Raw genomic sequence first — 15,000 nt, 5'->3', positions numbered from 1 at the left:
TCTTCGCAATTAAACCAGTCCAGTCCGAACGGGGCCATGGCAGGGAGAAGGACGCTTTATCCTCCAACAAGCTCGTCTCGGTGGACACAGGCACTGAATCGTGCGCTATAGCACATCATCGGCACACACACTGCGCTTTCCTTCCGAACCATACACAAGTTGTCAATATAGCTCAAAGTAGTGCGAATATACTAAGTGACTGATGAATTAGAATAAGCGTGTGAGTGGTGATGTGCATATGTTCATTAGAATAGACAGTTTACCCGCTCATTGAGTGAAAGTGGGGTGGGGTTAAAATAGTCTCGGAGTACGGAACTTTCTCTGCGATGCAAACTCCATACATGTATCATCGGACGTTGGTGGGGCGGGCGAGAGGAAAGTTCTCAATTATCGGAGCTTGCATTAGCCTATACGGTATAGTATTTTTTGCTCCCCGAGGGCACTGTCTGTCAACTTAAAGTAGAGCGGTGCAGGGCATCGAAAACGACGTGACTAACACAAAAATGTAAGTTTTTGATATGTTTGTATCATATTCAATGTGGACTAATTTGTGAACAAACAGGAATCTAACGAAATTCGTTTGTCAGAGGCAAGGGAAAGTGACGGGCATTTAGGCGTGTTTGCTCAGGCGTTCTGTGTCCTACCCGGTTGTCTGCTCTTTACTTGTTCACGGCTGAAAGAGCTTTCGCTTAGGTCCACTCTCGCATCTAATTGCCATGGTAGTGGATTGAATGAGGATGATCTGCGTATAGGCCCACTTCGGGACGGAGCGCAGAGGTGATTGCAGGCCTCCGGCAGAAGTGTTTTTTGCCCTAATGACGACAAGCGAGCGTTGGAATTTCTGTTTCCTGTTGAAAAGAGCCATGTGTCGAGTCAATCTCCTCTTTATCTGCCTTTCTCTGTAATTTCAGCTCGAAATGATCAGTAGCAGCGGTGTGTATGGTACGTGATCTAAAATTCCTCTATCCCCCTGTAGTGTCCATTCGCCGTTATTCTACATGTGTCACTGTCGTTGGCTTTATAATTTCATGCATGTTTTAGACTTTTATAAGCTGTTGTTTACGAAATTTTTAGCTATACATGTTTGCATGGTCTATGTTTTGTGACAGTGTATGGACAGCTGCTTTGTTTATTAGTGTGCTATAAAATGAGACGATTTTATTCATTTGTAACCCCCATATGCCATTAAACTTGTAGATTCGCATGATTCATCTGTCAGCATGTTTGGTATCTGTTAAAAGTACTTGGCTGCGACTGTCATATATGAACTCAGCTGTGTTCTGTGCGATATATTTTATTTATATTGACAAGGGGCCCATGTTATGGATTCTCGCCGCAGTGGTTGTATGTTTTGCGGCCTCAACATCAGACAGGGAGTAGGGTAGGTTACAAAACGCAATCATGCCAGCAATATTCTCAGCACCGAGCTGCCAGTCACTCGCCCCCCAAAATCCTAATAAATGCCTGATTTGATGGATTTTTTTTTCATGGCCCTCTCCCGACTGCGGATCTGGTGAGAAGCGAAAGACCTGAGAGTAGGGTGTTTGTTTCAGATGCGCATAATTTGGAGGGAGATGTGATTTGGGAATGAGAGTGCAGCCTCTCTCTCTTACTCTCTCTCTCTCCCTCTCTCTCTCTCTTTATCTCCACCTATTTCTCTCTTTCTGTGTCTTCACTGGGTAGGGGATGTGATTACCCGGGCCTGTCGCTTTCGTTCTCCTGCTTTCCCCGAAAACCGTCTCCGTGTTAACGCTCTAATATATATTCAGAGCAGATTGACGTGCGGCCGTCTATGATGAGCGCATGATCGCATTTATACATTCCAAACCGCAGACACGAAGCAGCGCTAAGTTGGCGAGATGTTGTCAGGGAAATTGCCACCCTCCGACCGATGTTCATTACGGCGCTGGCAATAGAAAACACGCTATGATGGAGCTTGATTGACACTTACAATGCATGAGTAGATGGGCAGTAAGTCTCTCTCTCTCTCTCTCTCTCTCTCTCTCAGTGCGGCGAGTGCCATGTGTTGAGGAGCGCAAGTCGAGAGTTCTACATAGCCGATTGCATTTTCATTAAGCTCTTATTTAATCTCATTCATTCATGATGATATGTCGCATGAGGTGGTATGATAGAAACAATCCTCAAATCTAGATTTTTTCACCGCGGAGGTTGAAATCGACTGTGTGACTCTGGCGTGACGTCTTCTGATTTGACTTTGAAATAAAAGTTTTGATAATAACCGATATGTTATTAAACTAGGCCTACATATTACAAAGGGCGAATCCACACATATTTCCTTGACTGCGCTATGAAAGATAAATAGTGCATTTAATTCGAATAAAATTAGGCAGAAGTAGGCTACAGTTATATGCGAGCTTTTTAATCTATTTATTTGTGTCACTGATTAAATCATATTAAATAATTGTATTGCTTAGGATAAGGTAAGGCTACATTTGTTTTAGCCGAATGTGTGATGAAATGAAGATAAAACCTATAGCCACTATACTTGTCTCTAAACAAATTAGCAAAAAAAAAAAAAAAAAACATTTTCAAGAAACCGTTTAGTTATGACATCGTGTAAGTGTAATAGCCTAGCACACATATTTAAATCTAAAAGCTTTAAAATGCGTTAGTGGTTAATAGTAGGCTATCGTTATACTAATACATATGGTATTATTGTTTGGAATTTTAAAAATCAATTCAATGCTTGTGTTTGGTGGTACATCATGTAGCCTATAATAATTGTTGCAACTGAAAACATGCTAGAGATGGCCATCATAACCAAACATTAACTGCATATTCAGTATTCAGAATTACAAATGCGAATAGCTGATGCCTTGTTTCTTTGCCCGTATTCTATTATGGAATCCTTTGAAAGTCTCCGTGCAACTGAATATTGTACGTGGATTTATTCATGGTTTTTTTTTTTTCATGTCAGAGAGCGCAGAATTTTTTGCGTACACAGTCTGCTGTAGCATTTACTGTTCAGAATTATGCATGCTATCATGATATCCTGAAATGGATCAGAATCAACAAATCTAGATAGGCTGCAACACTCAAGATGCCATTTCTGATGGTCAGGTGTGTGTGTGTTTGTGTGTGTGTGTGTGTGTGTGTGTGTGTGCATCTGTCTGTCTGCCTGACAGCTTGTCTACAGGCCTTGAAATTGTAATTGTGTCCCAAAGATTGTTATCACTGTCCATGTCAGATCCTCACTTTCACACACACACACACACACACACACACACACACACACACACACACACACACATCTTGGCATACTTTACTGAATCACACACACACACACACACACACACACACACACACACACACACACACACACACACACACACACACAGGCTTTCTCTCTCTCTCTCTCTCATGAACACACTGGTTGCTGTCCTTTGAGTGACAGTGGCGGCCGGCTGTGTAATGTGTGGTTTTATGTGTTAATCTGGCTGGGCTATAATGGCCACTGGCTGGCTTGCGGATAATGAAGGAGCTGATTAGCAGGGCCGGCAGACACGGGTGTTTTATGACTGAGGACTCTGACACGTGCAAACACACACACACACACACACACACACACACACACACACACACACACACACACAGCTCCCGCAACAGCCTCTCATGGCGAACCATTCATCTCCACACCCCAAATTATGTCTAAACGTATAGAGATGACTCCCTCTTTTCCTCTCTCTTTTCTCTCTCTTTCTCTATCTCTCTATCTATTTCTCTCTCTGTCCCATTACCCATCTTGCTCTATCTCTGCCTCTCTTCCTTTTCATGAGTGTCTCTGTTGTTCATTCTCTCCCTCTTTTCTCTGCCCCCCCTCTCTCTCTCCCTCTATGCCTCTGTGTCTCACTTCCTTTCATTCTCCCTCTCTTTAGGTCTTTCTCTTTCTCTCTCTTTCCCCCGTGTTCCCTCTCTCCCTGTGGGACTCTGTAAGTGAATTAGCCTGACGCTCGCTATCATTGACTGAATGTTTACCATGAAAGCCCGCCACTTCTGTCGGACGAAACCAGCCACTTGCCGCTCACCCTTGGGACAGTTGCGCACAGCGTGGAAGAGGTGCTTTAAGTAGACAGATGTACACACACACACACACACACACACACACACACACACACACACACACACACACACACACTGATGGGTGCTCCCATATGGGGTTGTCATCTTTAAGCAAATATGTTAAGTGTTGTCTTTTGTAGAGCTTGTCTCTGAATGAGGTAGGCTACCCAGGGGATATGGGCTTCTGATGCTAATACAGCCCATCTCTCACTCTCTCTCTCTCTCTCTCTCTCTCTCTCTCTTTCTTTCTCTTGGGCATCTCTCTCTCTCTCTCTCTCTCTCTCTCTCTCTCTCTCTCGGTGCTTGCTCTGTCTATCTGGCTGGCTCTGTACTGTTCTATATTGTCTGTCTTTGTGTATGTCACTGTGCACTCCTCTCCTAGTCTGTCTGGTTTTCTTGTTCTCTCTGTCTGTCTGTCTGTCTGTGGTGGTGGTGTGTGTTATCCGTTATGTGTGTGTGTGTGTGTGTGTGTGTGTGTGTGTGTGTGTGTGTGTGTGTGTGTGTGTTTCTCTGTGCTGTTGACAGTTGCATGTGTGATCTGCTTTAGTGCTGCATTAGACAGGGAGGCAGCTGTCTGTTTCCACACTGTCTGTTGCACTCACACACACACACACACACACACACACACACACACACACACACACACACACACACACACACAGAAACTATTTACACACACTTGATGTATACACACAAACACACACACACACACACTACACACACATACTGAGAGATGACTTCTTTCCTCCTGGACAAAAGATGAAGGAGTGTGAATCCTTGAATCCCTGACATCCTTCTCTCCATCATTCCCCCTCCCTTTTTCTTCCTCTCCTCTCCTCCTCTCCTCTCCTCTCTCGCCCCCCCCCCCTCTCTCTCTCTCCACACATCTTATTTAAACGCAGAGATCCTGTCTTCCTGGACAGTTTTTCCTTCTCACTGCTGACTGACAGTGAACCACTGCAAGGGTTGTCACACATGCACACACACACACACACACACATACACACACACCCACACATGCACGCACGCACGCACGCACACACACACACACACACACACACACACACACACACACACACACACACACACACACACACACACATACATACACAGTAGATACCTCAGAGGTGAGAACCTCAGAGGTGTCAGACCAGACCCTCATACACATCTCTCACACACTAGGCCTTTTTATACAATAACCGCGGGATATTCACGCGGAGAAGAGGCGTCATTACAGCATATCACTTGTCTGAAAGAGAGGTGGCAGATTGCTGCCTCTGTGCGCATGTTCATATACTATCCGGCATTTTGGGGAGCCAGGAGGTATGACCACACAGTAAAACGTCTTTGAGTAGAAAAAGCAATCGCACACCTATAGTAGGAGTTTTTTGAAGTGCTGATCACGAGATACGTAATATTCTGAACAAAAGGAGACCAGACACTCTAGCAACTCATATGCCAGTAGTTTAATAAAAAACAATGTTTCGGCCTGTGGCCTTTCTCAAGTCAGAAAGTTAGTAGAAAGTTGAGTTGAGAAAGGCCACAGGCCGAAACGTTGTTTTGAGAACAACATTGGGCGTGTATAGTGACATATAAGTTATTCATCAGAACTTATTCTTCTTAGGCAGGAGAACCGAGTGTATTTTGGTAGCTGCTGTGCACATTTGTGCAACCCTCATAATGCTTCATCTGGTACTGCATGTTAATGCTCACAATGGGACTCCTGCGTGCAAGGTCTTCGTACATTAAGAAATACTTTTGAGGAGAAATTGAAAACAAGCAAGGAGCAATTTGAGGTTGAAAGGTAGATCTTCGATGCCGTAAAAGGAGATGTTCGGTTCTTCTCGGTCGATTCATGTTGGTGTCTGAAAGAAGGACACGGTGGAGAGACAGACCACAAGAGTCAGTATTTTGGTCAAATGCCCTCAACAGTTTTGATGGCGATGAGTAGCAGAGTCAATTTTCATGTGTTGTGGCACACCTTCTTATTTGTGTTTGGGACTTGTTGAGCCACATCTGACGCGTATGGTAACCATCTGCCGACAGCCACAGGAACCACTGCTCAGACTTACAATTGCTTTGTGGTGGTCTTCAACCCCATGTGAGTACAGATTAGTTAAGTTGTATTTCTAGTGTCGTTGTAGCCACTGTTAGCGAGAAGTTAGTGCTGAATTATGGCCATTTTGGCCATTGTGGTCATTAACTTGGTGGAATGCATTTTTTTGCAGGCTTTTCAATTTGATTAATACCTGCACTTTGCCTCAAGCAAAGCTGCGGTCACAGGCAGCCTTTCTGACATTGGACCGGCCTTTACCGTCCCCGTGATATGGCGTCCGCTGCTCTGAGGGTGAGGAGCGCGCAGACCTTCCTGTCTCAGTTAGACATTTACCAAAATAGCGTCCTGATAGTTGCAGATGCTGCTTCTGCTGTCGCAGCTGTCGCTCCTTCGCCTAATCAGCTGTTCCCTGTCTTTAAATCTCCCATTGGTGGGTCACATACACATAACATCATCAAAACGTTCCGCCCAGGTTCCGCCATTGCGCCTTGACCTATTTACACTGACATGGTCTCACCTTTGTTATTGTCCTCGGCGCAGGCTTATTCGGGGCCCCTGTTGACCCCCGTCCATTCCGTGTCCATTTATTTGAAAGAGACAGGCATCATAAAGCCGCAATAATCACATAAAAAACTCAGTCTAAAAAGGACTACACACAAGAGGATTTAATGAAAAGAGCAACAAAAGAGATTTGTGTTTTCATTTTCAACTTTACTGCCACGGACAAATTCCTAGAAAGACTTTTAAAATGACAGAAAGACTTTCCTTTCATTGGTGTATTTTTTTTTTTGCTGCAGTGCAATGTTTTAATTGTAAAGATTATGATAAAGATTAGCTGAAATGCTAGTTACATATCTCAGTTCAGTTGGAGGGAAGGAGAGCAAAGAGAGAGTTGAGGTAGAGAGAAGGATTGAGAAGAGAGGAGAAAGAGAGAGAGAGAGAGAGAGATATTGAGATAGAGAGAGAGAGAGGGGGAGTAGAAGGATTCAGGAAGAGGAGGAGGCAGAGAGAAGCTATCTCATGAAGAGAGGGTTGAAAGGATTATATATATATATATAGATATATATATATATATATATATATAGAGAGAGAGAGAGATTCAGGAGAGAGAAGGACTGAGGAAGAGAGAGAGAGGGGGAGGTAGAGAGAAGTATCCAGGAAGAGAGGAGAAAGAGAGAGAGAGAGAGAGAGAGAGAGGAGAGAGAGAGGGAGAGAGAAGGATTGAGGAAGAGAGAGAGAGAGGGGAGGTAGAGAGAAGTATTCAGGAAGAGAGGGAAAGAGAGAGAGAGAGAGAGAGAGAGAGAGAGAGAGAGAGAGAGAGAGAGAGAGGGAGAGAGTAATTACTAAGTCACATCGGCAAGGGTTCCCTGTGGAAAACATGAGGTCATATGCAGAACTCGGAAGGGGTTTTCCCCATTTCCTTCATTCCTTCCTCTTTTCTCTTTCTTCTCTTCCCTCTCTTTTCTTTTTCTTTTTTTTGTCTTCTCCCTCTGTCCTCCTTCGCTGAGTTCTCAGCAGTGGAGATTGGCTTGTATCCAGTTTCAAACAGTGTTGACTGGACGCCTTTCTTGTTTGTGTGTGTGTGTGTGTGTGTGTGTGTGTGTGTGTGTGTTTGTGTACGTGCTGTGGAGCAGTGAGTGTTTTTGTGCGTGCTGGAGCTCTGGACCTTTCCTTTTATTAGCATTCCAGCACTGGCCCATGCACTGACCAAACCTAGCAGACTCCTAAGGACAGGCGAACGGATTGCCGGCGCCATCGCAGAAATACATACATGTACAACGCTGCTTCATAGGGAAGGATGATGACCGTTGACCAAGAGTGAGACTCTCCTTGACGGAAGAGTGTAAATAGATAATTCTTCACTGATGATAAAGAATAATTACACAAATAGATAGTAAGTACAAATTCACAGAGAATGATTAGTGCATTTTGACACCATTGATTGGATAATGATGAAGAGGATTCCATGGATAGTGAAGGAGAACTAATTTAGATAAGGTTAACACTCATAAACAGACATCCACACACACACACACACACACACACACACACACACACACACACACACACACACACACACACACATACACACACACACACACACAGTATACCCTCAGAGGTCAAAATCTTAGAGGTGCCAGACTAGACCCAAGGCATGTCTCTCACACACTGACCACACACACCACTGAGCACTACATTTGTGTTTTAATTGTGTGTGTGTGTGTGTGTGTGTGTGTGTGTATGTATGTGTGTGTGTGTGTGTGTGTGTGTGTGTGTGTGTGTGTGTCTGTAGGAGAATCCACACGTTGCTGATCACTGATTCACTTCGGTGATTAACATGCCCCTAGAGAGTAGAGCCGGATGGAGAGATAGAGAGAGAGAGAGAGAGAGAGAGAGGAGGGAAGAGGGGAAGAGAGAAAACGAGTGGGTCTGACTGAAACACTGATGTCTTTATCACTGCTTATATTCTAATGGAAAGCTGTGATAGTTAATGGCTTTTATGATGAAGGATTTGTTGCTCTCTATCTCCCTCCTCCCCACTCCTCTCTCCCTCTCTCTCTCTCATTCTCTATGGATCTACACTCAGCTTTATGAAGGATGAACGCATTTGATTTTTACATTTCTATAGCCTGGAAAGGCAGCAGTGCGGGACTCGCTCGCTCACAGTCGGACTTGCGTCTGTGTGTAACGTTAGAAAGAGATTGCGATAATTAGTCCCCCCCTGGCCGCGACCTTTCTAGGGGAGACGGGTGCTTTAAGGAATGATTTCACACTTAAAGGAATACTTCAAATTTTTTTTTTCCCATGCAGGCCTAATCACTGTTAGCCAGAACACTCACAAACGGTGAATTTCACAGTGTGGCTGTAGTTGGAATGGAAATAAGTGGAAGGTCAGTAGGTAGAGACAAACAAAGTTTCCTACCTGCACTATGACTCCTAGAGCTATTTTAATTGCTCTGTTTTGGTGCATGCAGCGTCTTAAGAAGTGTAAACATGTAAACCTGTGTGAGAACGATTTTGTTCACGACATGGTTGTATCATTCTTAATTATACATGACTTTTTGGCTGATTACATTACTGGAAAGATAATGTCTTGGAGAGAAAAAAAACATAGAAAAAGAAGTTAGCTAAGGGTACTGACACTGCTGACTAGATTCTTGTCATTGGAAAATCACCATCAGTTGTGTATGATTTGTTCAGTATTAGTCATTTTGCCCCATACTTTATCTTGTACATTGTAAGTATTGTGGTGTACTGTAGTCATTCATTAGAGATTGGTAGTAATGATTATTTTTGTTGTGATTTTGCCGTGAAAGGGTTTTATATGAGTGGGTCCTATACTAATTATTTCGAGATGAGTTAAAATGTGGTCCATATGGTTAACATCACCTAGACCTGAAATTTCGATTAGTGTGTAGGCTTTTGTGCACGTGGCTACAGAATGATGGACAGAAGTGTGTTGTGTCTGTTTATATGTGTCTGTTTGATGCAGTATCTCTTTCCAGTAGGCCATGTCATCTTTACTAACTTGCACATATACTCTCTCTCTCTCCTTTTCACACTCTCTCTCTCTCTCTCTCTCTCTCTCTCACACACACACACACACACTCATATGCACGCGCTGTGACCGTCTGCTACGAAGCAGATAATGTGCTCAGCTGCTGCAGACATTGCCATGAGGCATTGTGAGTGGTGCATGCAGAAAGCTCTTCTCCACTGGTCTAAGGGCTCTCGACACTCCCCAATCTGTCACACCCGTCTCAGACAGATATACAGACAGACAGAGAGGCTGATAGACACACACACACACACACACACACACACACACACACACACACACACACACACATACATACACACACACACACACACACACACACACACTCTCTCTCTCTCTCTTTCTTCTTAATTCAAATCAGCATTCCACCAGCAGATGTTTATGAGATCATAAGACTCCACCAGTACCTCATCCAGAGTCTCCTCTCTACCTCTCTCCACATTCCCCTCTGGTGAAAAATGCAAAAGCCCTGACCACATGCACACATACACACACACACACACACACACACACACACACACACACACACACACAGCAAACAAACACACACACACACACACACACACACACACACACACACACACACACACACACACAGACGCAGACGCACACACACACGCGACATTACACGAGTCCACACACACACACTTTCCTACCCTCATATTTTCGTCCTCACGTGTCTGGTACATCTACCCGGCTACAGGTGGAACTGAGACTAATAGCCCATGAGACAGAGAGAAAAAACAGTGTGTGTGTGTGTGTGTGTGGGGTAGATACAAACATACACACTATCATTTACATCATACTGTATAACATATATGTATAATGGCCACTTTGGCAATAGAAATGCCTATTTGTCATGCCAATAAAGCACTTGAAGTCTGTGTGCTGGAAAAGACCATCCACACAGGTGTGCTACCCGTTTGTCTCTCCCTTGCTTCATCCCAAAGCGCTCCTTTTTCAGTCCCCTTCCTTGTCCAGCGCTTGTCCATGTTTTATGCGAATCAGGCCGCGGCTCTCTAATTGAGGTGTCCAAGCGGCCGTTGTCATTAGGAGCGGAATTGTGCATTGATATTCTAGACAGCATTCCCTCATTTAGGTCTCGTCTGGCAAGAGAAGCCCGGAGAGATAGTGACCACTTGTTCATTCTTTTTTTTTTCAAGTGGAGGATAGAGAGGGTGGGCAGTGGATGAGATCATCTTTCTTCAGATGTTTTATTTATAGTTACATGCTGTGTGCCATTCATGTAGGTGTCCACGGTGTCCGGTGGGTTGTGTGTCTGTGTATTGTGTGTGTTTTTATGTGCTGTGCATGTGTCCTTACTTGTGCACTGTGAGGGTATGTGTGTGTGTGTGTGTGTGTGTGTGTGTGTGTGTGTGTGCGTATGCGCACATTCAAATGCGTGTCTTTGCGTGTGTATACATGTGCTTCATGAGCATGCGTGTGTCTGTAAGTCTTCAACATCATCTGTATGTCTGTGTGCGTATGTGTGTGTGTGTGTGTGTGTGTGTGTGTGTGTGTGTGTGTGTGTGTGTGTGTGTGTGTGTGTCTGTGTGTGTGTGTGTGTGTGTGTGTGTGTGTGTGTGTGTGTGTGTGTGTGTGTGTGTGTGTGTGTGTGTGTGTGTGTGTGTGTGTGTGTGTGTGTGTGTGTGTGTGTGTGTGCATTATGTCTGTGTGTGAAGTGTGTGTGTGTGTGTGTGTGTGTGTGTGTGTGTGTGTGTGTGTGTGTGTGTGTGTGTGTATGCGTATGTCTGTGTGTGAAGTGTGTCTGTCTGTGTGTGTGTGTGTGTGTGTGTGTGAAGTCTTCATCAGGAGGCTGATAGATAGCACGAGCGGTTTCGAGTGCTCTCTGATGTGTTGGCACGAGGCTCAGACGGCGGGCTGGCGCGATGCCAGCGCTCGGACTCCAAAGCCCCGACGAGCCTGGCAGCCTGCGGGGACTGTTTGAATAGCGCTGCTATGACAGTGTAATCCAGTAGTAATAAGCTTGATATAGTGGGCTTAGTGCTCATCCCCGCCACTAGCCCGGCCTGAAACAGGCCTTCTGCTGCGGAGCCAAGAGTCACCCAAGGGCTAGCAGGTGTAGACTGAGCCGTTCAGGAAGTGGGTGTTTGGTGTTAGCGTTAATCAGCAGCTGCCATTGGCTTATTTGAATACATGAGGTATGCGGATTGCTTTAGGGTTCAGTTCTTGGTTGGTTACTGGCTATTTGGTAAGTGTAGATAGAGCCATTCAAGAAGTGATCGTTTGGCACCTGGGTAGCGCAGGTTACTGAGACAGAGACACACAATTACTTTCTCTCTCTCTTTTTCTGACATGCATGCACGCACACACATAGACACACTGATGTGTGCATGTGCGAGCACACACACACACACACACACACACACACACACACACAGGACAAAGACAACCTTCTTTACATTTCAAGAAGACACTAACAGTCCTACTGTGAATAAATATTCTAGCTGTCATTGGCCATTTTTTGAAATATGAAACATTTGCTGGGTGGTGAAAGGTCCAATTCTTGGTTAGTTCTTGGTTAGTTCCTGGTTAGTTCTTGGTTAGTTCTTGATTAGTTCTTGGTTAGTTCTTGGTTAGTTCCTGGCTTCTGGCTTGAGGACTGATGACTGATTTATATGTGTTCCCAGAAAGATTTCATCGTTCGACATATCACACACCTCTTTTTTATGGGTGTTCTACTGCCTCAGAGTTTGTTGAATGCATAAATACCGTTAGCTTATATATGTCATTAAAATTAGAAACAATATGCTCAGTGTCTTTTAAGACTATGGTGTAATCATTTTATCTAATTTTTATTTAATTTACCCTTAATAGAACAATTTATTTTCAGATGAAACACAGTTAAGGGGCTGAATCCTCATAAATCAGTCACCATATAATGAATAGGCTATTGGAGTGGATTATTAAGCATGATACAAGGACCAAACAGCCACTTAGCTTAAATGCATTAGGAGATATTTTGCCTTTGTCGCTGACGGGTATCATGTAAATCCATCTGTGTGTGTGCCATGCAGTCTTCTGAATAGCATATTGTCAGAGCCTGAGCGCTTGATTGGTAAGATTGGCTCTTGATAATTCATGGAGTGCATGATGGATTTTCTTCCAAAGCTGTCAATCTGCCTTAGTGTTGTGGAATCATTAAGTACTTGTAAACAGCCTTTGTGTCATTAATTTGACATGTTTCGTTTCAGGCTTTTATCATTTCTGCTGTGTAGACAGGTTTCTCTGGAGCACCTTGGAGCTGCAGCTGGGGGGAGAAATAACAAAATTAAATAGGAAATAAAACATTAAGGAAGTATCAACTCTCCTTTAAAAATACACTTCGGGCAAACAACTTCTTTTTGAATTGTGTTTCTCAACTGTCTTTCGTTGAGTGGAAGGGCACATTTTGATCCAGTTTTATCCAACAGTTTTAAAAAAGCAAACCTTGTGTGTGTGTGTGTGTGTGTGTGTGGGAGGGGGGGGGGGGGGGTATAATTGTTGACAGTTCTGTGATATTTCACAAGTCTGTGCATATTTAATTTCAGGCAATCGGAAGAAGAAAAGAAAAGCTCACTTGTTAGACTCATTTAGGCCTCACACAGACACTGATTCAGTCTGACTGTTTGTGTGTGTTATTTATGTGTTCTTGTTGTCTTTGGCTCTTCTAAGGACCACTGTTTAAAATTATTTTTGATTTACAATAGTGAGAACTGACAGATTGTGATGCCTTCCCTGAGAATACGGGGGCGCTTTGTCCACAGGCTCGTCTGCACATCACCGATCCAGTGCGTTAGTCGGGTCCAGTATTTTCCAGACAAATCCCTGCTAGCCTCTCTCTCTCTCACACAGACACACACACACACACACACACACACACACACACACACACACACACACACACACACACACACGGACACACAGAGCACCTAACTGTGCTTTTTGGATGAGAATGGCTCGGCTGTGGTCGTATAGAGTGGCCATTGTTGGGCTCCTTGTTTTCTGGTTCTTTTTTTTGCTATTTTTCTGGCGTGAAGGAAAGAGCAAGCGCTGCACTTTTCCCTCTAAAAACCCTCCTGCCTTTGAAGAGGCCTGTGAGTGATGGCCCTTTTCCCTCCTTTGCCTCCTTCCTCCCTCCCTCCTCCCTCTCTCTCCTCCCTCCTCTCTCTCCCTCCTCTCCCTCCCTCTCTCCCTCTCTCTCTCTCCCTCTCTCTCCCTACCTCTGTCACTTTTTCTCTACGGCCTCTTGCTTTCTTTCATTTCGCACACTCTGTGCTCTGCTTCTTACGGTCTCTCTCCTCCACTCCCTCTAGTTCTGTCCATCTCTCTCCCCCTGATGGTCTCAAGACATCTCTTGATTATTTTTCTTTCTTTCTTTCTTTCTTTCTTTCTTTCTTTCTTTCTTTCTTTCTTTCCATCTGTCTGTCCATCTTCGCCGCCTTTTCTCTCTCCCACCCATCCCTCTTTATTAATTAAATTACAAATCGATATGCTTTATTAGCATACCAATTAAAATGAAATAGAATTGTCAATGCATAGAACATGCAGAAGAGATATATAAATGAAAAAAGCATCAAAGCATAAAACATACTGAATCGCCCTCCCCCTCGCTCCCTTTCTCCCTCCCCCTCGCTCCCTCTCCATCTCTCCATCTCTCCCTCTCTCCTCTCCCTCTCCATCGCTCCCTCTCTCCCTCTCCATCTCTCCCTCTCTCCATTGCTGCCTGTGAGGGTCTCTCGGACTCTCTCGGCCTCTCTGAATGGCCTATTCATATTAAAGAGGAATTACACAGATGCCACAATGTGGCCCTGACAATGCTAAAGGCCAGTGCACAAGGCACCGATTGTCAGGAGCAGTATTTTGGCCAGACATGCAAAATGTGGCTTTTCCAGTGTAGATGAGTGTGTGTGTGTGTGTGTGTGTGTGTGTGTGTGTGTGTGTGTGTGTGTGTGTGTGTGTGTGTGTGTGTGTGAGAGTGTGTGTGTGTGGTGTTGCGCTGTTTGTGCACAGATGGGACTGTCCGTAGAGTTGAGATCCTTTCACATCATATTCCCTTTTTGAAAACACTTTAAACAAATCCTTTCATCTCTCTTGTGTGTATGTGTGTGTGTGTGTGTGTGTGTGTGTGTGTGTGTGTGTGTGTGTGTGTGTGTGTGTGTGTGTGTGTGTGTGTGTGTGTGTGTGTGTGTGTGTGTGTGTGTGTGTGTGTGTGTGTGTGTGTGTGTGTGTGTGTGTGTGTGTGTGTGTGTGAACCTGAACATCTGTGAGCATTTGTGTGCATTTGTGATTCAGTGATGGGAGA

The 15,000-nt window shown here is 44.4% G+C and overlaps 1 protein-coding gene across 1 annotated transcript in view; it reads left to right on the top strand.

The window, feature by feature from the left end:
- The window catches only part of LOC125288553 (fidgetin-like), a 35,341-nt gene that overhangs the window by 212 nt on the left and 20,129 nt on the right, over positions 1-15,000 (top strand). The window contains exon 2 of the mRNA XM_048235009.1: positions 912-942. Within this exon, the coding sequence (XP_048090966.1) occupies positions 918-942 (25 nt within the window). The 5' untranslated portion in view covers positions 912-917. The remainder of the gene's footprint in view (positions 1-911; positions 943-15,000) is intronic.

This window comes from Alosa alosa, chromosome 23, assembly GCF_017589495.1.
Source record: "Alosa alosa isolate M-15738 ecotype Scorff River chromosome 23, AALO_Geno_1.1, whole genome shotgun sequence".
In the NCBI taxonomy this organism is placed as follows: domain Eukaryota; kingdom Metazoa; phylum Chordata; class Actinopteri; order Clupeiformes; family Clupeidae; genus Alosa; species Alosa alosa.
The sequence above is the reverse complement of the archived record's forward strand: the minus strand, read 5'-3'. Positions and strand labels throughout refer to the sequence as shown.